Source organism: Esox lucius, chromosome 14 (genome assembly GCF_011004845.1).
Source record: "Esox lucius isolate fEsoLuc1 chromosome 14, fEsoLuc1.pri, whole genome shotgun sequence".
Lineage (NCBI taxonomy): Eukaryota > Metazoa > Chordata > Actinopteri > Esociformes > Esocidae > Esox > Esox lucius.
The window spans coordinates 24877105-24901913 of NC_047582.1; the positions used below are offsets into that span (position 1 = coordinate 24877105).

Consider the following 24809-nt stretch of genomic DNA (forward strand, 5'->3'; position numbering starts at 1 on the left):
ACTTCAAGTAAGGTCCGTGTTTTATGTAGGCTTACATTCCCTCACCCTTTTCATAACTGTGACAAAATAGGAACATTTGACTTTTATCAATTTTGGCTAAATATATTTTATAGAGAAACGTCACCTTGTCCTGACGAGATTTACACCGTTATTAAAACGCTGACCTTACTTGAAGGGATTGCAAAATTCCTTATGGGAAAAAATAATGGTGAAACGCAGAAAGAACCAGTATCTAATTCTGCCGCTAGGTTTTATTATGAGTTCACTATTCCAGATGCCTTCAATGGTGATGTCCATGCTTAAACTGTCCTGTGGTCACTTAAGCCATTTTACCTAGTCTACAGTTTGCACTCAGTTAATTATTTTTACGATCGCTATGGACAAAAAAAAGTCTTGACGTCTTTAGGAGCCTGTTGGCGGAATGCAGCTAACTACGCCGTGCACATACCGCCACCTACTGATAGCTAACGTCATCAATTTGTTCATTTAATGTGTCGTAGATTTCAAGCGACATACACACGTGCAAACCCTATGAGTAGTAGAAATGGCTACCGACAGGCTACAGTTCCATGAAATGGGCTTAGATGATCGCATTTTAAAGGTAGATGTTCTAATATTTGGTCAACATAATGGGAATAAATTGAATGAAGTAAGAAATTATTATATAGAACTGTTAGAACCATTCCCCAGTTGACACTGAAAGCAGCTAATATAATTAACCTAGCCAACGTTAGCTAGCTAGCATTCGAATGTGTTTACTTTTCATGTAAGTCTGCCTGGTTTACTAGTTGAGTCTATATAATATATATATGACTAGTTAGGTGTTACTTGAACACAACTACAACGCACTTAATTTTCCAGTTAGTTCGATAATCAAGTCACATATTTCCCTGCACATAGGCTTTGGCGGACTTGGGCTGGGCTCACCCAACTCTGATCCAGGAGAAAGCCATCCCTCTGGCTCTGGAGGGCAAAGACCTTCTGGCTAGAGCCAGGACAGGCTCTGGGAAAACAGCTGCATACGCTGTGCCCTTGATCCAGCGCATCCTGACATCCAAGCAGGTAAAATTTAGGGGGCTTATACCATTAGATTGTATTTAGTATTTGTGGCATAACATTTTGTAACCAATATTGGATTTAATTGGCCTAAGACGAAATTACGAATCATAGTCGGGGATGTGGCTGCCTCAGTACCTGAGCTAAGAGGGGAGGCATTAACCCGAGAACATCAGAATTGGCATAGGCGCCCCGTACCTGTCACAGATGAGAGCAAGTTCGCACAGAGCACACGTGACAGATTGTGGCGATGCAGTGGTGAAAGTTATGCTGCCAGCATGGTCTGAGGAGGCATGCCAGTCGTGCTGCATGGTGCTGGGCTGTGAACACAGGTCCCACTAGAGGACATCAGGCCCTAATGCCACCCTCACGGAGTCTGTTTTGGACTGTTTGGTTAGAAACAGACCAATAGCCCGCTGGAGGTCCTTTTGTAGGGCTCTGGCAGTGCGCCTCCTGTTCCTCCTTGCACAAAGGAGCAGCAACTGGTCCTGCTGCTAGTTTGATGCTTTTATATGGCCTTGTTCAACCTTTCTTGTGTAACGGCCCGTCTCCCAGTATCTCCTCCATGCTCTTGAGATTGTCCTGGGAGACACAGCAAACCTTCTTGCAACGCCACGTATGGATGTGCCATCCTGGAGGAGCCGGACTACCTGTGCAACCTGAATGGGCTGCAGGTACCGCCTCATGCTACCAGTAGTGACAAGGACACTAGCAAAATGCAAAACCAGAGAAGAATCAGTCAGGAAGGATAAGGAGAGAGCAATTGTCTGTGGCCACCACCTGCAAAACTGTTCCCTTTTTGGGGGTTGTCTGGCTGTTGCCTCTCCAGTGCACCTGTTGTCACTTTCATTTGCACCAAAACAGGTGACATTGATTCACAATCACTATGCTTCCTTACTGGACAGATTGATATCTCTGAAGTTTAATTGACTTGGTGTTATACTGTGATGATGGTGTTCCCTTAATATTTTAGCAGTGTATTTACTTTACTTTCCACAAAGGTGTAAATTGATATTTACTATTGATTTTGACCATGTGGGCACCTCCGATAAAATCCCTTTTCAGGTACAGGTCAGCAAACCAGCAGCTGTGCAGTATCTCAAAATCTAATTATATATTATTATTGGTTGAAAGCACACATGCATAATGGTAGTAATAATTACACTTGTTTTGGCATAACAACAGCAGAGCTGGCCAATGGTAAATCCAATTAAACTACAGGAAGCTCCTTGTAATAAATATGACACACAAGATGAAACATATGAAAGCTCTGCTACAGAGGCAGGGAAAAGCTCAGAGAATGCAGGACAATGTTGTTGAGGATAAATCCTGAGCCGTGTGTCTCCTTCCCAGAGTGTCCGTGAGCAGGCGGTCACAGCCCTCATCCTGGTCCCTACCAAGGAGTTGGGGCAGCAGGTGCAGGGGATGATCCGTCAGCTGACCGCTTACTGTGCCAGGGACGTCAGGGTGGCTGACATCTCCGGGAAGTCTGACCTGTCTGCTCAGAGGTTGGTCTACTTAACTCTCATAACGTCTAACATGTTAGTCCTCAATGCAGTCTTCCTGGTCATTCAGCATCTGTCGTCTCTAACGTGTTCCAGAATGCATTTTTTTGGTCTGCATGTTATGGCTTGTGATGGAGGATGTGTGCTTGCAGATGATAATGTGTGTTTCATGACAGGCCCATCCTGATGGAGAAGCCAGACGTGGTGGTGGGAACCCCTTCCAGGGTGCTGGCCCACCTCAGTGCCCAGAACCTTGACCTGCAATCCTCCCTGGAGACCCTGGTCATAGACGAAGCTGACCTGCTCTTTTCTTTTGGTTTTGAGGCCGACCTCAAGAGCCTGCTGTGGTGAGAGAGAGAGAGATGTATACAGTGCATGTGAAAACTGTCAACCCGATATTAAAATGTGCTTTTTGTATTTTTATATTAATTTAATTCAGCATTCTAATCAAGTGTTTACCTAATTTCTGATTGTTGTGTCTGTATGGAACAATTTCACATTGGAACAGTTGATGTTAAAATATCATTCAACTATTACATATACCATAGTCTACTTATACATGTTCTTCTACGTGAACTAGTCACAAACTGCCACTATTTGAATAGGCATAATGGTTTACTTCAAAATTGTTACCCAAGACTGTGCTGATAGAAACACAATTCCCCAATCTCTCTATACTATGTGAGCGATTTGTGTTGAAATGTGGATAACACTGAGCGTTTTCCAGTGCTTTTTGTGTATGACTGTGAACGTGTCTTCCCATCAGCCACCTGCCAAAGATCTACCAGTCCTACCTGATGTCAGCCACTCTCAGTGAGGATGTCCAGGCCCTGAAGGAACTGCTGCTGCACAACCCTGTAAGACGCTCGCGCCGTGCTATGTTTAGTTTGCCACGGGCTTGCTGTAATCGCACGTTTCCTGTAGGCATTCCTCTCATGCGAGCTCCTGTGTTTCCCAGGTGATCCTGAAGCTGCAGGGCTCCCAGCTCCCAGACAGCAGTCAGCTGCAGCAGTACAGTGTTAAGTGTGAGGAAGAGGACAAGTTCCTTCTCATCTACACTCTGTTGAAACTGCGTCTTGTTCAGGGCAAGACCCTGCTGTTTGTAGGAACGGTGGAAAGGTGCTACAGACTCAAACTGTTCCTAGAACAGTTCAGCATCCCTGCGTGCGTACTCAACTCTGAGCTACCCGTCCACTCCAGGTGAGGATGGAGGGAGGGATGTGGGTGTTGATGGATGCGTGGACTGGATGGAATCTGAGCTATTTGTCCTGTCCTTGGTCCCTGTCCTATTCAGATGTCACATCATCACTCAGTTCAACCAAGGGTTCTATGATTACATCATCGCCACAGATGAGGAGGTTTTGGCCGATCCCGCCACCAAAGGACAGGCTGCCGAGGGGAAAGGAAAGAAGAAAAAGAAGAATCCCGGGTAAGCAGGGAGGCGTGGCGCATGTACTGAACGCTGTTAACCGGGAACGGAACTCTGATCCGTAATGTATGTTGTTCGACACGCACCGTCATCGATGTGTGCTGTTGAGTATGTCATTAAGAGACATGTTATTAAAAAATATATATATATATTATCTTGGCAAAATCTGATTGAATAGTTAATTGTGAATGCACCACACCTCTGACCCCACAGACCCAAGGACAAAGAGTATGGTGTCTCCAGAGGAATCGACTTCCAGAATGTCTCTAACGTCATAAACTTTGACTTCCCCACCACCGTCGAGTCCTACATCCACCGCGTGGGACGGTCAGTGTCATCACAGTACAACAGGCAACAGCTGGGTTGTACAGATGAAACCCAGTCTTGTGTGGGCCCCCCGATACTGTCTGGCTCCTAGGCAGCGTTCTAGAAAGGGTCATTTGGCGATAGCAACTGGGCTCTGAAGGTGCTTGACAAAACCTAGCAATTCAACCTCTTTCTTTCCTTGTGCAGAACGGCACGGGCGGACAACCCAGGCACTGCTCTGACCTTTATCTCGCATACAGAGCTCCCCCTTCTGGCAGAGGTGGAGGATGCGCTCACAGGAGGTGGCTATGCTCAGGCATTGTCTGTGTTTGTACCTAATGTGGGGTCTGTCAGTGTGTTTGACCTAGCTTCTCTCTGACTTAGATAACGCTGAGTGTGCACTGAAGCCATACGAGTTCAAGATGGAGGAAATCGAGGGCTTCAGGTACCGCTGTCGGGTATGTGTACTGTGTTGTGTTGTCAGCTCACACCTTGTGGCAGAGGAGTTTGTATTTTAAGCATGTGTATGTTCCCATTGTACTATCAGATGGTAAAGCAAAGAAAATCTATAAACACTTTGCCGACCCTCACTTGAGCCAGAAGCTTTATCTGACTTGGGGTTGGGGTTAGGTTTAGGAGTTATGGTAGGTTTAGATTGGGTTATTGAGGTTAAGATTAGGGGTTATGTAAAATGGTAAAAAAAGAATTTTTATGTACAGAATTGCTGGTCCTCACATTGATAGTAAGATGTGCGTGTGTGTGTAGGACGCCATGCGGTCGGTGACTAAGCAGGCGGTGAGGGAGGCCCGACTGAAAGAGATCAAACAGGAGCTGCTAAACTCAGAGAAACTCAAGGTGAGTGGTCTTCATCCCCTCCTCTCACCGACTCTGTCCTCGTCTTCCGTGGTCCATTGGTCCCCTGTGCTTTGTTTGCATTCCACGCTAACTGGTTAGTCCACTCATCTGTCACTCAGACTTACTTTGAAGACAACCCCCGGGATCTGCAGCTGCTGAGGCATGATAAAGACCTGCACCCTGCCGTCATCAAACCACAACTGAAGAACGTACCGGAATATCTCAGTGAGACACAAAGTTTAGATACCAGTAATTAACGTCTGCACATTTGGGCTGTTAAATTGAAACATTTTCTCGTTGTCCGTTTCAGTCCCTCCATCGCTGAGGGGTGTGGCCAATCCAATGTCTGGGCGGAAGAGGAGGAGAGAGAAGCCCAAACCTCAAGGGGTTGTCAAGAAACCTTTCAAGGTGTGGCTTTTTTTTCTTCTTACTGTTAGCCAGACATAACCCTTTGCCCTATGAGCATGAAAACGAATCTAGCCGAACAAAGACCTCATCAAAGTGTAGCAAAAGACATTGAAGAATGGATTCTACTTGTTGGTGTTTCTTTCACGCTGGGGAAGCAGAGAGTGAGCAGCCATTAAGCGTAACGACGTGGCAGGTAGCCTAACGGTTAGCGCGTCTGACATGTAACCTGATATCCCTGAGCCTTTGAGGTGGGAATGTCAGTTAACTAACTGTATCTTCTAAATATCTAAAGTGTGTATGTACATTGAAAAGCAAATTGGATTCTCTCTCTTTCTAATGTGGTCTGATCCATCCCTCCCTTCTGTCCACAGAAGGACTACCGTGGCAGGAACCCCCTTAAGAGTTTCCGCTACGCTGTAGGGCAGAGTCGAGGGGGCCGGTCTGGTAAATCCTAACCCGACCCATCAAAGTGCACTCTCTGACGACATCACCCGTTTCTGGATTAGTGCCGATGGAGGGGACAGGGACTGTGGATGCTCTGTTAACCGCTGTGATGTGACCTGTGTCAGACGGGGTCGTGTTCACCAAGCCCCCAATGGAAGAAAACCAACTTAAACTGGGAGGCACTATCACAACATTTCCATTTAGGAAAACACATTTTCTGTTGCAATGTGTTTTGCTCTATTATGAAACTTGTGAACATGAATATAACCTGTGTTTGAGGAACGTCAAGCAACGTCTTAAACTGTCTGATTAGAAGACCTGTCGACCTAACTCAATGAAGTGTCTTGTGGTGATCTGCCCCTCCTCTGAAGTGAATCTCCTTTCTTCAATGCTCAGTGAAATCCTAACTAAAGAATTTACGACTGCAATTTTGTTCCAATATGTCATTTTCTGTGGTGGAATCGGAGTGCCAATCTCGTTTCTCTACTGAAATAGACTCGTCTCAATTTCTGGTATTTTCTATACAAATGCTGTACCATTAAATGCCTTTGGTTGTTTCAGATGTTCTTGGCTACATGTGAGTATTGCATATATAGTTCTTTTGTAATATAAGAAATCAGGAAAGTGTAATGTTTATTATATATATTTCTTTACACTTAAAGGGGTCTTCTATTATTCATTTTCAATCCCGGAGGCTTTTTTTGTCCTTTTGTGACTTGAAGGACGCCCCTTTAAATGTGCTCCTGTTCTCTAGGCTGTTTATATCTGTAACGCTCCATGGAATGTTTATTCCAGAAATGTATTAAAAAAAACTCTACAACTGATTGGATTATTTTGTAAAAACCTACTGAGGTTGCATACGCTGCTTTCTTGAGGGAGCCTTCCCCTCTAATCGAATTGTGTTTTGTGTGCGCTACCTTAAGACTGATGTGCTTCTGTAGGGTCAGTGAGAGGTATACAGTGTCCTCCTGACTCAGAGGCACACCGGAACAAATGTAATTGCTTATCAGATTGATCTTGCACTCAATATAGAGAAAACCCACCTTTAATTTAGGTACAATTGTTCAGAGGAAATCTGTTTTTGTCAAGAGAATCATTCTTCTCAAACAATGTGCAGTCATGATCATCCATCAGAAATCTTCCATCTGAAAAGTCCCATTTTGCAAACATGCAACAGTAAGTGCACAGATTCTAGCCCATTGAAACACATGGCAGTGTGTGCGATGTACAGTATGTCACAGCCAGGGGTTAAATTGGGATTTAGGAAGTGATGGAGCCCTACTCTTCAAACTGCTGCCCAGAGGAAGTACGGGAGCTGAGCTCTCCCCAGGGCTCATTTCAACCATATGTGCCAGGAGCTCAGCGGCTGGCTCCCGCCCAGTTTAACCCCTGGTCACAGGGGTTTATCCAATGCCTGCCTGCTAATTATTTTCCAATTTCCACCCACTTAGACACCACATGGATTAAGCAGGAAACAAGGATCCACTTAATAAGAAGAAATCTCACTCTGACTGGGCTGAATTGTCTTAGTCATAATCAGTGAGGAACGCATTTAGTCTTCACTATACCAGCTCCCACAGGTTCCGAGCTACCTGTTATTTTCCGATCTTCCAACCAAGTGTATCATTACAGAAATGTATTGTAACTATTTACTTTATTAACAATGCTAATGCACCAATATTTAGGGTGGTATATTATCAATGAACAATAAAAGTTGTGTTCTTATTTCTAAAGTGCCTTAATAATATACACAGTTTTATTTATTAACCTTTATTCAAACAGGTAAGCTAAATCAACAAAGAAACTGCATGAGACATTTTAAGAAAATGCCTTAATGTGAAAATACATGAACACACACTATATAGTTCCATCCCCCTGATATTAGCAATATTGTTTAGGAAGTAAATAGAATGTGTTTCAAACAACATTTGAAGCATCCTATTAAGTCAATGCTTATTTCCTAGACATTAAGTTGCTTGAGTAAATAATACCAATGACATGCACTTTACTCCCTGCTCTGCAGAGAGATAACATGACATTTCCTCTGATCTATGTGTGAGCATTACAAAAATATATCATAATCAATTTAAAACCATCATGACATTAGAAGAAGAGCACAGATAAAAGTGTTCTATCACTACGAAGTGCGTTAAGAATATTATCTTTCAGCTCTGCACAGAATATGACATTCTTTTTTTATTCCTCACAGTATTAATAATAGATCTTATCTACGATTGGGTAGTTATAAACTCCAATTTGTTACTTAATTCCTTTTATTGAATTCAATGTAATTCTAAGAAAACTCAGTAATCATCAAACTTGTATTCAAAGTTGTAGTCTTGTGTGGGCTCTGACTCCTGGATCTCTGTAAGGATCTCTTCTGGCGTTGACTCAGTGTTGAGACTCTCCACAGGGAACCATGAGTCATACCATGAAGTGGTGCTTTCTGTCACCAGCTCCACCGTAGTTGTGGGGGCTGGGGTGGTGGTCGTGGTGGCAACTGTGGTGCTGGTGGTGGTGGTGGTGGAGAGACTGTCCTTGAGTCTCTGCTGTTGGAGCTTGCGCTGGCGCATTAACCGTAAGCGACGGAGACGCTGGGGATTCCTGAAGTTGGTCGACGCGCTGCCCGTCCTGCCAGCGCCACCGGTACCTGTCTTTGTGGCGTCTACACTGCCAGCTGCCCCACCGCTGACGTCACTTCCTGCTAGAGGTGGTGCCTTGGTAACTAGTCGTATCGGCTTCTTGCCGTGGAGGGTCATGATCTGCTTGATGCGATCCCAGTTGGACTTGGCCAGGGTGAAGCTGCAGGGGGTCGCCCCAGAGTCGTAGCCCACCATACACAGCCGAGTCTGGGGAGTGTGGCCGTCGGCGCGAGCCGTCACATGGTACTCCCCAGGGTTCAGCAACCGCCAGTAGTCACCAGCTGCCGCTGGGGGGGGGGGGGGGGGGGGGGGGGGGGGGGTGTTATAGGTGGGGTTAGGTTTATGGTTAAGATGCATTTCTTGGGGTTAGGTGAAAGTTAGTTTTAGGTATTAGGGAAAATAGGATTTTGAATGTTTTTGTGTTCCCATGAAGATAGTTATTCTAAAATGTGTGTGCGTGTGTGTGAATGCAGGTTTACCAGTCTTGATATCGTGCTTGATGCCTTCCACAGAGATGGTGGCATTGGCCAGAGGTTTACCCTCTGTGTCCCTCACTATGCCCTTAATCCCACGATGCACCTGGCACAGGACACAGGTAACACTACCTCTATCAGAACCTGACTCTCAGAGGAATTCACTAGTGCAGGACAGTATTTAGTGAGTTTCTTACAAACTAACAAGTAAACCAACAATAAAAAAATAAAAATAAAGAAAGTATAGACATTTTTTCAACTAATAAGATAACTAAAAAGAATACATTCAAGACAAAATAATAAAAAGCATTATTCTATGACATCAGTGTGCTCTCACCTGTTCGATAAAGGTTAGCAGGGCTTCTCGGTTGTTCTCCCACTCCAAAGGCAACTCGCTCTCATGAGGGAACTTGTCACAGCCCAGGAAGATGGACAGCTCAAAGCAGTTAGTGTGCAGATAGCTGAAGTCATTCATACCTGTGGGTTGGCACCAAGTTAGGGAAGGAAACATACACATTCCATCTCCATCGCACACACTCCCTTTCCTTTTCATGACCCTCTCTCTCTCCCTTTCTCCCGCTCTGCCTCCCGCATTTCTCTCGTCCCTCTTTCAGTCCTCTCACATTCGTGTCCTTCCCTCTCTGTTGACACTCACTCCCCACTACAGGCTTCCAGCTGGCCCTGTTGATGATTCCCAGTCCCCCGGTGAAGTCATCAGTGTGACAGGAGCCCCGCTGGGTTTCCGTCATGGTCAGGTGGCTGTGGGCGTAGGACATGGCCAGCCAGCGGAACATGGTGTCATCCGCCGTCTCCCACAGCGCATCCCCGCTCTGACGCTGCATCCTGGCCCACGTCTCCTCGTTTATCTCGTAGTCCACCCCAGGTCGCGGCCCGCGTCGAGACCCCTGACGGTAAGACAGAGGGGTCAGACGTGTTAGAGGGGTCACAGGGGGTGGGTCTAAGACAGAACACTTTTGCTCGGCCTTATTTATCCCCTTTGACTCCTTTTGGACACAGATCCTGTCAGAACAGAACCCACCACTACGGCCTTTGGAGGCCGCTGCATGTCGAATGGATATGCCACCACTTTCTCTCCCCCCTGAAAATTGGCTCCTAACACAAATGGATTCCGCTCCATCCAGTTAATGATGGCCTTGGTCTCCAGGGCAACCTGAAGTACAGAGAACGTGAGGGACAGGATGAGAGAGGTGTAATACCAGAAATGCATAACCTAATTAATACAGTATAATTGGAAAAACAACCACATGAAGTGCATGAAAATAGACCAGACACCCACGGAGCCATTCAGGAAGTTTTCTGGCAGAGGGATATGGTGATTGGGTACGATGCGTGGGACCCAGCCCCTGTCCTCTGCCCCCCATAGAACACTGTTGATGTCCGGAAAGTTCTGGAAGATATCATATCCTTCCTCAGTCCAGTGGCCCAGGCCCCAGTTCCCCATCTCTGAGCCCTAAAGAGGAGACAAGTGGGAAAACATTTTCATTTTCCTGATTAAACCTTTTGCTGTATGTACTGTAAGCTGGTGGGACCTGACTACAAAGAAACAGGATACGGAAAGAAAAGTATGTAACGTAACAGTTGGTTTCATCAATTTCACGTATCTCCCTTGTTGGAGCATCGTTGTGGAAATAGTCGTGGTCTCTTACCATCTCGTAAGCCAATTCATAGGCATCTGGGTTCAGTGAGGGAACAAGGTGTATTCTCACTCCCTCCACCAGGCGGCGCACTCGGGGGTTGTCATCGTTGTATTCCTTACATATAAACTGCATCAGCAGGAGAAGCAGCTCCCGCCCCAGGGCCTCATTTCCATGGAGACCAGCTGTGTAGCGAAACTCTGGCTCACCTAATGAGGAAGATTACATTGTGTTATTGTGTAAATGGGTATGTTCTAATAGCGGTTGAGATATCTGTGCAAGCTAGTCTCCTTACTCCCTCACCTGACTCTCTCTCTCACACACACATACATACACACACCTGTCTCATGTTCTCCTGGGTTGTCAGAGATTTCCATGGCGTACATCTTCAGGCCTGCAGAGCTCTTCCCAATGTTATAGATCCTAGTGATATTAGGACACTCTTCATTTATCACCTTCATCATCTGGGGTGGAGAGAGGGAGGAGGGTGAGAGGGAGAAAAGGAGGTCACAGTGATTGTGGAAGGGATGCAAAGACGGACAATGAGAGGAGGAAGAATGGTTGGAAGTAAGGATGATGGAGGGGGCAAGTGAAGGAGAGGAAGAAGCAAGAGGATAAACACAAGAGAAGGGAACTGCCAGTCACCCACCTGTGCCACACTCATTTCAGTCTCACCTGCCTCATATCCTTGTAGTTATGATGTCTGAAGTCCAGGTCGTCTGTGGGGTTGACCTCATTATCACTGCGGACGCTGCCTGTGAATACACATCACTCATGAGATCACGTGAGGGGAAGTAAAAGGGATGCCTGTTCAGGTCATTTTTATAATTGTAGGTTACGGATGTGACATGATTCTAGAGGAGATGTAATGTGGTTGACGGGGTTGTCACGAGGGCGTGTCAGGGATTTGATGTTGTTATGGATGTGACATGGTTCTGGAGGAGATGTAAAGTGGTTGACGGGGATTGTTATGAAGACGTGTCAGGGATTTGACGTTGTTACGGATGTGACTTGGTTCTAGAGGAGATGTAATGTGGTTGAGGGGATTGTTCTGAGGACGTTTTAGGGATTTGACATTGTTACGGATGTGACATGGTTCTAGAGGATATGTAATGTGGTTGACAGGCTTGTCATGAGGACGTGTCAGGGATTTGACGTATTTTTGTACTCACTGGGCAGTTGGCAGGCCAGGACTTCAGCTCTGAGACACAGGCTGCCGTTCCAGCTCTGGGGAAGGATACGAATGTAACGCGCCACGACGGGCCAGTCAAACTCCACCATCACGGGGGTGTCCCTGTCCACATTCCCATAGAATAACTAGTGGAGAGAGGGAGACAGAGACAGAGGGAGGGTCCAGAAAGGTGGGAGGACGGGAGGGAGGGGAGGAGGACGAAGGATTAGAGACCAATTGTACATTTAATTGACAGTTTATTTGACCAATCTTGAGGTTACTCACCCACTCAGCATAGCCGTCATGAAGCACCGTCCAATCACGACTGTCGTTACTGAACGACACGTAGAATGTGGACACAAAATCCTCCCTAAAATCCAGAAAGAGTGAAACTACAAGTCATATGAATCTCCACATATGTATCTCTAAACATGTGCCTAAACAACACCTAATAAATGTATATTTTTTTATAGACCCTTAAAATCTATTGTTAACAATGCCTTTTAGATCACAACTAAAGCTCAACCAAATGATACATGTGGTGTTTGGCTTTGATTAAGAGCTCGTTTTAAATCAACTGCGTAGGTTAATTGGTATTCCACCTGGATCTAGCTGTGTAAACACCACCAGTGCATTGATCCCTGTGCATTGACACTAGCGCATTCACCCCAGCGCATTGACACCAGCGCACTGATCCCAGCGCATTGACCCCAGGCAGCAGGACTTACGCGGTGTCTGAGTTCCTGCCCTGTACGATAACTCCACTGAACTCAACTTCTTTGCGTGCGTCCACCTCAAACCAATGGATCTTCTCCTCTGGCTCGGCACACCACGCACCGCCATACACACCATCCTCCTCACCAGAGCTCTGGGGAGACAGTCCCATCTCAGGTCAGATTTATTATTGTGCTTTTGCATATTGGATTATTGGAATACTCTAAACTAGTTTTGTTGGCATTGCATTCGTCAGTATCTATGAAGCTGTCTACTATGACGTACAGCCTGTTAGTACAGTGTAGTACAATGTAGTGCAATGTAGTGCAATGTAGTGCAGTGTAGTACAGTGTAGTACAGTGTAGTGCAATGTAGTGCAATGTAGTGCAGTGTAGTACAGTGTAGTACAGTGTAGTGCAGTGTAGTGCAATGTAGTGCAGTGTAGTACAGTGTAGTGCAGTGTAGTGTAGTGCAGTGTAGTGCAATGTAGTGCAGTGTAGTACAGTGTAGTGCAGTGTAGTACAGTGTAGTACGGGTGGATACCTGCATGTTCAGCCTGCCTCTCTGAGCAGCGAAGCCGTGGTGAGACTGAGATGAGGCAAGCAGCTGGTCATCGTCAACACGGTGGGACTCCAGACCCAGGGGAGGGCATTCTGAGAAAAAAACACAGCAAAATAGCTATCTTTGGTTCTCAAATAGAAAACAGTTCAGTCATCTATGGTAAATGTGTTGGTCTGTAGTCGTAGAAAAAGAAACAGGCTGCAAATGCTGACCACATCTGATGAAAACAAAAATGCTTTGCTCTTGTACACACCCACACACGCATGAACAGGCACACACAAACACACACTTTATTTCTAAATGTTTTCAAATTTTCCCACTTCTCACACTATCCACCTTGGGACTAAGGCCTTGCCACATTGCCAGCATGCTTGGAAGAGGACATGAGTCTTCCAGAACAACTCATACAAACTCATGCTGCATTTTTACACACTGCTCGCACAACCAGGAAGTCGGCCAAGACCAACACAATTTTCAGACGACCAGGGAGTTAGCCAAGACCAACAGAAAACTGCCTTCAGGCACCTAACCCTGAACAAAGAGTCGCTAGAGCCTAACGTGAACAGGCAGAATAAGAAGCAATCCTGCAGTAGATGACTTTTGACCACAGCAACACTCAGGGTCGACTTTGGGGAATTCTAAAAGCGTTTTTAGAGGTTTGTGAAGTGCGGCTCAAAAAAAAGAATTTCATCGTATCCTTATTATGAGTTTGTTAAGTCAATAAAATGATTCTCAGATGTGGTTCTTGTAAGAGCAAGACAAAGCAATAGAGAGAAAGCGAGAGAATGTGCTAGTCGTCTCCCGGTCTGAGTGCAAAACTGTAAAACGTTTCTTTCTGGCAGGAGGACCAGAGGGGAGGAAGCCCGGGGAGAAAGACAGTTTCTTACACCCGCCAGGACAGAACAGTCCTACAAGCCAACTGAATCCAGCTGCAGCAGACATTTAAGGGACATTTGGGGGACATTACATTGGGTATTAGGGGGACATGAGGAAGTATTTGATAGGCATTAGAGATATACTTTTCGAGGAGATAAGACAGACATCAGTCGGACATTACATATACACAGATGAGCCAAAACATGTGACCACTCACAGGGGAAGCGAATAACACTGACCATCTCCTAAAAAGGTCATGGTCTGGGAAGGTTAGATGGTAAGCAAACAATCAGTTCTCGTAGTAAATGTGTTGGATGCAGGAGAAATGGGCAGTAGTAAGGACCTGAGCGACTTTGACATGGACCAAATTGTTAGGGCATGACGGCTGGGTCAGAGCATCTCTGTCACGGAAAGGCTTGTGGGGTGCTCCTGGTCAGCAGTGTTGAGTACCTTCCAACAATGAGCCCAAGGCTCACTGATGAAGTCTGGTCCGAACCAACAGATGGTCTGCTGTGGCAGAAGTCACTGAATATTTTAATGATGGTTACTTCACACAATGCTGCGCATGGGTCTGCGTAGCCTACAATGGGCATGCGAACGTCGGAACTGGATCTTGGAGCAGTGGAAGGTTGTCTGGTCCGATGAGTCCGTTCATGGCAACGGTATTCCCTGATGGCGGTAACCTCTTTCAGCAGGATCATGCGCCCTGCCACATTGATCGGGAAGGGTTTGAGGAACATGATGAAGAGTTCAAGGTATTGCCCTGGCTTCCAAATTCACCAGATCTCAATCTGATTGAGCATCTGTGGGATGTGATGGACCAGAAATTCTTATCCACAGCGGCTCCACCTCGCAACTTACAGGACTTGAAGGATCTGCTGCTAATGTCTTGGAGCCAGATACCACAGGACACCTTCACAGGTTTTGTAGAGTCCATGCCTTGGCGGGTCAGTGCTGTTTTGGCGGAGGACCAACTGCATATTAGGCAGGTGGTCATAATTTTTTGGCTCATCGTTGTATATAAGACATTACTGGGACATTGGGTAGACAGTAGGGGGACATTAGAAAGACACTACACATTAGGCAGACTTTAGATAGACGTTAGACATTAGGGGAACATTTGATATACATTAAGGGTCTATTAGACAGACATTAGGGAGACATTAGATATACATTAGACATTAGGGGGACATTTGATGTACATTAAGTGTCTATAAGACATACATTAGGGAGACATTAGTTAGACATTAGACATTAGGGGGACATTTGATGTACATTAAGGTTCTATAAGACAGACATTAGGGAGACATTAGTTAGACATTAGACATTAGGGGGACATTTGATATACATTAAGAGTCTATAAGACAGACATTAGGGAGACATTAGATAGACATTAGACATTAGAGGAACATTAGATATACATTAAGGTTCTATAAGACAGACATTTGGGAGACATTAGACAGACAATAGGGGGACATATGATAGACATTAGGGGGACATTAGATTGACATTAGACATTACAGGGACATTGGTTACATATTATAGGAACATTACATATACAGCTCCGGAAAAAATGTAGAGTCCAACGCACCTTTTTCTTTCCTTTCCCAAAAAGAGGAACAGAAGGGTTAAAATTAAGAGACCACAGCAAATTGAACGCTTCTGTTCCTCACTCAAAACTTTCCTTTTCACCTTTTTTGGAAAGGAAAGAAAAAGGTGCAGTGGTCTCCTAATTTCTTCCGGAGCTGTAAATGATATGGATATTTGGGAATATTAGAGGGACATTAGGTAGCCATTAAAGGAGGCACTGTTATGGTCTGTTGGGGTCACGGTATTTTTGGGGCTCAGGGACTAGACATAGGGGTACAAGTAAGGGGAAGGGGTCAAAAGTAAGGGTTACTGGGGCAACACGAGCCAAGTTCAAGCCAATCATTATTGAACAAAACCATGATGTGATTTTCTTACTCTTTGGTTTGGCTTGTACTGGGATCCGCTTCAGCCTCTCTTCCTCTTCCTCCTCCCACTGCTTCTTCAGCCGCTTCGCTGTAGTGCGTGATGGGAAAGCACAATGTCACTACACATGTTTACACACAGCCATGACTCAAATGCTTCCATATGTGCTACCAGTATTGTACTGTACAGCCAATGCCATTCTATTAACTTTGAATAGTTTTGCCTCTTTTAAGCAGAGGGCTTAGTCTGTTTACCCTATGAAACTGTAAACGTAGGCTTGTGGGGTGACTAATTTCAACTCTATGTAACCATCGTGAAAAATACACTTGAAATCTGTTCTGAAACAGACGCCAGCTCCAAACTGCACACACTCAAAATTAACCCAAACCCCCTCCTTCCCTCCCTCCATTCTCCCCCTTTCTCCCCATTCTACCCTCCCTCCCTTCTCCCCCTTTCTTTCCTCCCTCCCTCCCTCCCTTCTCCCCCTTCTTCCCTCCCTCCCTTCTCCCCCATTCTCCCCTCCCTCCCTCCCTTCTTTCCTGTCTTCATGCCTCCCCTGTCTTTCTCCCTGATACATACAGGCCCAGGGCCCCAACACGTGGCAGATGCTGTTTTAATAAACCCTCTTCTTATCCCCCTCCATAGCCACGTGTAGACGGACTTCCAATTATTTCCTCTCATAGTCTACAGGCTGTGAAGGTCCTCGTTCTGCCGCAAACATGTTCTGTTTGAGAACAGGGTTAAGGGGTTCTGCTTGACAATAAGATTAAAAGGAAACACTTCATAAAGTTAAAAAAAAAACGTTTTCGTTAGGCTTGTCACATTTAAATGAAATCCGGTATTAAAAAAGTTTGATAACTTATCTATAAATGTTCACAGAGCATCTAAGACAAGACAAATATTTATTTTCCTGGACAGAGTACCAATGCATGACACCCAAAATGAAAAATACCTAATGTGCAACAACTGAAAATACGGTTGCATGATGATGCATAAAGGTTCCTCTAACAAACGTTAAAGATGCAGTCTGTGATTTTGGGGTCCCAAAAAATTTATAAACAACATATTACACATCTAGCGCAAAATTGGATGTGTTAATTTTGACTGTTAATCACAACAGTCCCAGACTGCTTCTTGTAAGTTTATTTATAAATGGTTAGTACTTGGAGGTAGTATTTCTAAATGGTTAGTAACTGGATGTGTATAGTGGCTCTCCATTTGGGAAGCAATGAGAAGTTATTTGAAATGTTTCAAGTAACAATGGATTCAAAATGATTTAGCAACTCGATATTTATAACCACTCTATAAACATATCAGACTAAAGGTTTGTTGAAAAGTATGTTAAAAAGTATGCTAATTTATCTTGTGACAAAAGATAATACAGATGACAAAATACTTAAATGAGTAGTTTCAATCAGTGTTCAAAACCCTGTCAATCCCTGAAATTGATTCAGACCTTTTTCCTCCTTCTCCTTTCGAGCTTTCTCCTCCTCCTCCTCTAGCTTCTTAGCAGCCACTGTGAAGGGAGATAGACAGAGCAGGAAGTTAGGGAGGAAATCCTTCTGACCAACACCCTCATAACAGGCTCTTCATATCATAATGATCATGCTTGACCGAACGATTACAGACAGACAGACAGACGGATGGACAGAGACAGACAGAAACAAAGACAGACAGACAGACAGAGAACACAGACTGACAGAAAGGTGGTGTACGTACAGTCTGCATAATCATATTCTTCATACCAGGGAATGGGTGGCACAGTGGTTTCCTCTGAAAGAAGAACAGAGATTTGTTAAAATTTCCAACCATGCTGAACAAGGGGTCTTTTAGAGTTCTGTCCATGAGACCTTTGGTGGGATGGGATTCACTGTTACCTGGCACATACATGATGACTTCAGTGGTGGTCCTCGGTATGTCCGCTGTGACAGATGTAAATAGAAGGTTTGGTGTGTACTGAACTTACACAAACATTCAAAATAGCTTTGACCAAGAGGGTTTGGCTTATATGACAAAGGATTTGGATCTCCCAAGGTCACTCTCCAAAAGCGAAAAGATTAAACGTTAGTCAGACGTACGCCTGGCATCCCAGTAGTCTTGGTCATGCCCTGGCAGAGTCTTGGAGCCAGTAGAGGTGGGTGTGGGTGTAGAGGGTCTCCTGTCTACTGGGCGGAAACAACACACACACAAACCACCACATGGAAATATTGGCTTAGTTGCCTCACGTTTCACTTCATGTAATATCACTGGAGATTTAAAACAATGATTGCATATGGGTACATACGTGATTTCATTAGAGCAGGGGTGTCCAAAGTGTTCCATGGAGGGCCGAGTGTCTGCAGGTTTTCGCTCTCTCCTTGTCCTTGACTGACTAATTAGGTTACTAATTGGTTAGTTTCTAAAAAACCCGCAGACACACGGCCCTCCATGGAATGGTTTGGACACCCCTGCATTAGAGTATCTTCTAAGTGAGTAAAAAACATACAGGTCTTTCCAGAAAATCCTTACTTATTAAATGTGGCTGTATAATAGCCAGCAGAACTTGTCTTTTACAGTGGATTTATTACAACAAAAAAGAAAACATGAATTATATCTCGTAAATAAAACAATGTGAACAATCAATGTATCAGGTGATACATTTATAAAAATAAAAATAAAGTACAAGTACAAAAAGAAACAAGCAAACATTTGTGGAAATTGACTCATGGTGTTTTTAAACTATAAGGAAACTCTTCAACTATAAGCCAACCAGCTACAACATAATTGTGAGTTAGCTTCGTGCCTTACCCTGGTCTGGCTCTTGAGGCACCTTTGAGGTTACAGGTGGAATTACTGAAAACATAGATCAAAGCAACATTAAACATATCGTCCCCCAAGATGTCTGCAACACCCCCCCCCCCTTCTCCAGCTGCACTAGCACATTTACAATAACATACTATTGTGAAACATAGAAACACTAGAAAAGCACTTTACAGTATTAATACAATATCTACATACGTACATCTGTCCCAGCCCAGCTCAATCAGCAGTTTCTCCTCCTCTTCCTCCAGTGTAGGTTTTCTGGTGGCGGGCTTCACCTCCTCCTTCTTCTCTGCTGTCGTCTTGGAGGCCTTTGTGGCCTTGGGCTTCGTAACCTTGGGTGCCTTGGAGACTTTTGGTGCCTTTGTGGCTTTTGGTGCCTTGGGGACCTTGGGTGCCTTGGAGACTTTTGGTGCCTTTGTGGCTTTTGGTGCCTTGGGGACCTTGGGTGCCTTGGTGGCCTTTGGCTTCTTAGGTGCTTTGGTGGCTTTGGGCTTTTTCGAGGGTTTTGGGGCTTTGGGTGCCTTTGTAGGTTTTGGTGCCTTCTGCTTCTTGGCTTTGGCTTCCTTCTCTGCAGCTTTCTTTGCCTTGGCTGAAGAGAGTGTATGTAAAGCTTGTAATTAAAAATTACCATCACAATTTGCCTTATCCAGAAGAATGAATGCAAACAGAAGTTTGGAACAGAAGAAAGGTAAAGGGGAATCTAAAAGAGAGAGGGAAAGGGAAATCTTTCAAAAGGTATTCCTGTTCACACTCTCCTCTCCAGTTTCCTGAAGGACGGGCCTGAACACATTCCTGTGTGTGTGTTTAGCTTCATTACTGTGTTCAGTGGCTCAGTAATGAAGCCGAACTCTGGTTGGGACATACAGGGTCAGTCTGGTCACTGCTTTGTTTTGGTTTCAGACAAGCAGACAGGCGACTGAACTCAAACCCACTGTGGGTTTGAAATTCCTTGGACTCTTTGAGTGTCAACAGCTGTCCAACTGTTCCTACTTGGTAGGTTGAGGCTTGTGGATGAAGCTTCATTTGGTGTATAATAATTTAGCCTTCAGTCAAGGCCCAAATCAAAAATATGAATTAGAGACAGCGCACGATGTTGCTGAACCTCAGACGTACTTCAGACTACTACTATTTGATTTAGGGATTTACAACACTTGATGCCGTTTGTAATCAAAACAGTTCCGAGTGACTTTGCGGACGGAACCGCCGCGGCTGAGGGATGAGACTGGTGCAATTATTGTCGTCCAGACAAATACAGTTCTGAGATACAGAGGCAACATAAACATATCTACTTTCAGACTAGCAGACGTCTGACTGACAGACAGAGCAGGGCTTGTGTTCTCCTAGCAGACCAACTCCTGCAGGTCTGTCATGGTTCCATAATGACATCACAGCATTACCTAGCCGGCTAATGTGTAAATGTCAACATCCACACACACACGCACACACACACACAGACACAAACGGATGCACACACTGCCGGACCAGCTAAACACAACACAGTAAGTGTATCTGCTCTCTCTCTCTCTCTCTCTCTCTCTCTCTCTCTTTCTCTCTCTCTCTCTCTGTCTCTTTCTGTCTCTCCCTCTCTCTGTTCACTCACCTTTTCCGCACACATTCTTTTGGTGAATGCGATGCTTTTTAAGTACTGAGGCTACAAAGTAAGCAAGACTCAGTCCTGAAGAAGGGGGAAGGTTTGTTCATTACGATACTGTACATCCAAATCTAAAATCAAAAACAAGGATCACTCCTAAGTCCCTCTGGGATGTCAGTTACCCAACTATTCATGATATTCTATCAAACCATACATACATTTTACCATTCAAACTCATAAATGTATCTTTCTGCAGAACCATCAAATTAAATATCTCTCAGTGGTTCCCAGTTCTGCTTATTTATGTAACCTATTTCTAACAGTTGTGGATGGCTTTGGAAAGAACTAGTGGGCTTGTGGCTTTGCTTCATGCAGTGGAAAATGTAAGTGAAAGTGTGTGCATGAAACATCAGTTTCATTGTTACTACTGGGCCCAATCATAAAATCTCTCTCCTTGTTTTAGACTTTCACATATTCTACATTATGCACACGTTTGTATTTTACATAGCCTTGGGTATGCAGTAGAATATAAATATATACGTAGATATTTTACATGTTATTGCTTGATATAGAGATAGAAAGAGATAGGATAGAAAGAACAGAAAGATTATACATACATATATATGGTATACATAGATACTATAGATTGACATAGGTATAGATAGATCACATACATCAATATTGCTCGGCAGAGAAAACCCTGAACACAGTCAGACTGCTAAGTGTATATTACAGTAACTCTCTGCCTAATCACTGGATTACTGTAGAGGTAGCCACACATACACGCACGCACGCAAACATACACACTCCCACACACTACGTTGTTGCTGAAAGACCCAGCCACGGCCACATGCTGAGCTGCGAATCCCAACTGCAGACAGTGGGGAGTCTTTCAACATTTCCACTATGACACCCGACGGCACTTCAAATATTTTAACAGTGTAATCGAAGTCAAAGAAACGGTCAAAGAAACTGTATGCCCACTACACGTTCACGTCTTTATGGTAACTGGTCTTTGGGATCCCTGTAACTGTAATGACTACACCTCTGTACACTAGGAAGACGTCCCCCAGTCTCACCAGGAATGTTGACTGATAGCTGCGTGATTTCTCAATGCAAACCAAATGGTGGTCTTCCTTAATGACTGATTGCTGCTTTTCCTGTGTGCGTGTGCAGAGTCGGCCAGCCACTGAGGGGGAAACAGAGCGAGAGGAGGGGAGGGAATCGACAGAGGGGGATGGGCTGGATGGGCGTAGAAGGGTGAAGAGAGAATGTTAGTAAAAAGAAAGATAAAGAGGGGAGGGGATGGAGAGCGTGCGTCCGTGCTCCTGTCATGAGTCAGCCCAGATGGACTGGCTATCAACATAATCACTCGCATGCATGTTTCAAAGCTTTATTGGTCTTGTACACATTACAGCAGATCTTTTTTGTTCTGGGTGGAGGGGAATGCTTGTGCGCACTGAAACCGCGGCTTTGCCATTATCTATGAGTAACTTTGAGTAACTCTGCAGTAGGATTTTGATAAAGTGACTAATATTTAAGAGCACTATACTTCTATACATCCAATTATGACCTCTTCCAATCAGACAGCATCAGGCTTATTAGGGTTGGATGAAGCTCGTGCACATGTTTCAGAGAGGAACCGGGTTGTCTGTTTGCAGCTCATTACTGTCACTGGTGCAGTGTGGGAGTCACGCGGATGTGAGCTCGTCTTCACACCTGTGTTGTCTCTGTCAAGGTCTCCACGCATGTTAGTGAACATGCTCTGACAAAGGAGAACTGGGCCAAGAGTTTGGTAAGTTTGTTCCCAGGAGGTGTATAAAGGGGAACACAGCAAATTATACTTTTCCACCAAAAATGGGAAAAGTACAAGGAAGACAAAGAAGGAAATAAGAATGAATTTAAGAGTCACCTCTTACCTGCCTCCACCTCCTCTGGGGTTTTTTTCTTCTTTGGTTTGCTCTCCACCACCTCCTTTCCAGGGTCGTCCATCATAACCTCCTCCCTCTTGTCCTCCTCCTCTCTCCCATGCTCCGCAGGTCTAGCCTGGGTCACTTGCGTCTGGACTCCTGCACCTCCAGCCCAGCCGAAGACCCAGCAGCACAGGGCAAGAGAGAGCCATAAACCCAACACTGAACCCCTCATTGCCTTATTATTGCTCAAAACCAGGTCCGGACTGGACCGACCAAGGGATCGAACCAGACCTTAAACTTTACCAACACCAGCCTTCGAAAAACCCTTATCTGTTGTTCAAGATAAGCTTCCTTCGTCACTCTGGCTGAACTAACAACACAAAAGCAATATTGCAGACAAAATGGCACACCTCTTGTTTCGGTAAGAACATGCAACAGACAACCCGCAGTTTCTCACAGAGACAACCGAGACGTCAGCTAATTGGCATGCAACAGACAAGCAAAAAAAAGGCCATCCAGCAGTCTTCACTTGAAGAAGTCGCAGTCAGTGGGTCTTGAAGAGTCTCTGAGAGCTTGGAAAGATTTTGTTCTGGTTGCTTCCTTCCAGAGGCCGAGGTGTCTGAAGAAAGGTTTGTAGAAATTGTTGATGTGTGGAAAGCTGTGGCCACCGGGTTGGTGTTCACGTGTTCACACCATAATCCTATCTGGTGTTTTCTCAGAATGAAGAGGAGAGGAGCTGTGGACTCAGGGTTCTGAGTCAGCCTCCTGGCAGAGGCAGAGTTACACAGCACACCTCTTGGCCCCAGCCCCTGTTCCTCTCCCTCCTCCGCAGGCATTCTTCTTTTATCCCCTCTCTCCTCCTCTTCCTCTCCACTCAACATTGGGGAGGAGCTTTCCACACGTCACATTCCAGGGGAGGAGAGAGAGAATTGTAGTAATGGGAAAAACGTTTGGGACAAACTTTAACGCAAAAGATGCCTATAATTTATTTCCTCTGTACTTTCTTTTGTCAGACAACGACAAAAAAGTATTGGGTGAAAGCTTTCATTGAGTAGAGTATTTACACAGGAAATTATTTATTGGAAAGAAACATTCCATGTTTAAAAATGCACCCCAACTATGTGCACATAAGTGTTTTGGCAGACCTGTTTAAAGACACACGGCACACACACACACTCCAGCACACTGACCCAAACAGCCTAGCTCATCTCAACATACCCCAGGGTCATACAGGAGGTGTCAGGGCCTGCCCACGTCTTCTACTCTTCTCCCAAGAAGATGAAGAAAGAGAATTGAAAGATGCAGCGTGGACAGGAGGGGGTGAACTTGAATACTTGTCCCCAAAGGTGGGTCGGGACCAAGCGGTGTGTTGCGCTTCATTCATTCAGATGCCAGGGTTCAGACAGGAGAAACTGAATTAGACCTTGAACTTAGTAATAACAGATTACAGTAATGTATATCGTAATTACAAAGTAATGTTACAGTTGTTATTCAGTCATTATTAAAGTTTACCCACAATCATTTGAATGTAGTACACCACCTATAGGAATCACACCATTCATTAATACTCTGGTTACTGAGTCTTAGAGTCACTGAGTCAGAGGGTTATTTCTCATGAAAGAAAGATGTTTGATGATATCTGTTCTATTTCCATGCCCGATGTGCTTACATGTCAATGCCTGGTTGGAAGCAGTGAGTGTGACACCAGAAGGTTAGCAGAAGGACATTCCCTTTGTATTTGATCATTTTGACTTAATCAAGGCCATGCATCAACACATATCTGATCTGACATACAAAGAGAAAAAGTCTGCTATTCATAGATCATCTGTGAACACTCATTAAAGTGTTATGAACTCTGGAAGGCAATCCTACAGTTGATGTAATTACCATAGCTCTGCATACCTAGTCATTACATTTTGTGATGTATGATCATGTTTGATAGTTACAGATTAATGGTTTGTGGATTCCTGTATAGTTTATGAGTAGGAAAGTTATGTCTCCTAAGTAATGTAAATTTATGTATGTTTTTTTATTTGTTCAATATTTAAGATGTATGTCTCATGTCATGTTTAATTTTGTTTTTCTATTTTTATTTGTACATTTTACTTTACTTTTACAACACTACTGTTGTGTGCTCCTTGTGGTTTAAGGCCGGGTGTCTCTGTAAAGCACTTTGTGACAACTGCTGTTGTAAAAGGAGCTTCATAAATACATTTGATTGACTGATTGATTTTCAGTTTAACTGTTTAATTTCTCCAGTTGTCCTGTAGGGAATGTTCTACAGTGTGTGGTTTAATTTGATTTGATACGTCAAAGCATCCAAAATGAAAAACCCTTCCTTACAGTTGTGTTTAACTAGTCACCAGGTCCATCATGATAATGTTCTGTATAATCAGTATTTCTATGTGTGCCGCTTGTTTTCATCTGTTTGTATGTTGTAGTTCTGCTGTCTCTG

At 44.5% G+C, this 24809-nt stretch overlaps 2 protein-coding genes across 3 annotated transcripts; one reads left to right on the top strand and one right to left on the bottom strand.

Annotated features, from left to right (window-relative positions):
- Positions 1 to 490: 490 nt before the first annotated feature.
- On the top strand, positions 491 to 6827 carry ddx56 (DEAD (Asp-Glu-Ala-Asp) box helicase 56). Its single transcript, XM_010878233.4, has 14 exons — positions 491 to 601; positions 901 to 1062; positions 2410 to 2564; positions 2738 to 2908; positions 3328 to 3418; positions 3520 to 3761; positions 3856 to 3990; positions 4204 to 4317; positions 4504 to 4598; positions 4681 to 4754; positions 5062 to 5151; positions 5271 to 5376; positions 5462 to 5559; positions 5931 to 6827. The coding sequence occupies exons 1-14, from the start codon at positions 545 to 547 to the stop codon at positions 6012 to 6014; spliced, it is 1674 nt and encodes a 557-aa protein (XP_010876535.1). The 5' UTR covers positions 491 to 544; the 3' UTR covers positions 6015 to 6827.
- Positions 6828 to 7764: 937 nt separating this feature from the next.
- aebp1 (AE binding protein 1) lies at positions 7765 to 23165 on the bottom strand. Of its 2 annotated transcripts, none has more exons than XM_010878309.5 (21): positions 22361 to 23165; positions 19050 to 19439; positions 18836 to 18880; positions 18127 to 18210; positions 17926 to 17970; positions 17768 to 17821; positions 17505 to 17564; positions 16061 to 16138; positions 13202 to 13311; positions 12673 to 12812; positions 12230 to 12314; positions 11946 to 12090; positions 11449 to 11528; positions 11114 to 11237; positions 10786 to 10982; positions 10416 to 10589; positions 10158 to 10289; positions 9774 to 10023; positions 9456 to 9595; positions 9125 to 9224; positions 7765 to 8932 (listed from the first exon to the last, which is right to left on the bottom strand). In XM_010878309.5, exons 1-21 carry the CDS (start codon positions 22584 to 22586, stop codon positions 8307 to 8309), a joined length of 3285 nt encoding a protein of 1094 aa, XP_010876611.3. In that variant the 5' UTR covers positions 22587 to 23165; the 3' UTR covers positions 7765 to 8306. The 2 variants fall into 2 exon arrangements, with proteins under 2 accessions (XP_010876611.3, XP_019908565.3); XM_020053006.3 differs by having other exon boundaries at positions 18127 to 18213.
- Between the last annotated feature and the right edge of the window lie 1644 nt (positions 23166 to 24809).

Excerpts from the sequence above, each read along its gene's own strand:
- ddx56 (XM_010878233.4), top strand. The coding sequence starts at position 545 with ATGGCTACCGACAGGCTACAGTTCCATGAAATGGGCTTAGATGATCGC. Across the intron at positions 2,909-3,327 it reads GACCTCAAGAGCCTGCTGTG|CCACCTGCCAAAGATCTACC; the intron begins GTGAGAGAGAGA and ends TCTTCCCATCAG. Across the intron at positions 4,318-4,503 it reads TACATCCACCGCGTGGGACG|AACGGCACGGGCGGACAACC; the intron begins GTCAGTGTCATC and ends TTCCTTGTGCAG.
- aebp1 (XM_020053006.3), bottom strand. The coding sequence starts at position 22,586 with ATGAGGGGTTCAGTGTTGGGTTTATGGCTCTCTCTTGCCCTGTGCTGC. Across the intron at positions 17,971-18,126 it reads AGACTACTGGGATGCCAGGC|CGGACATACCGAGGACCACC; the intron begins GTACGTCTGACT and ends CATCTGTCACAG. Across the intron at positions 10,024-10,157 it reads GGCCTCCAAAGGCCGTAGTG|GGGTCTCGACGCGGGCCGCG; the intron begins GTGGGTTCTGTT and ends TCTTACCGTCAG.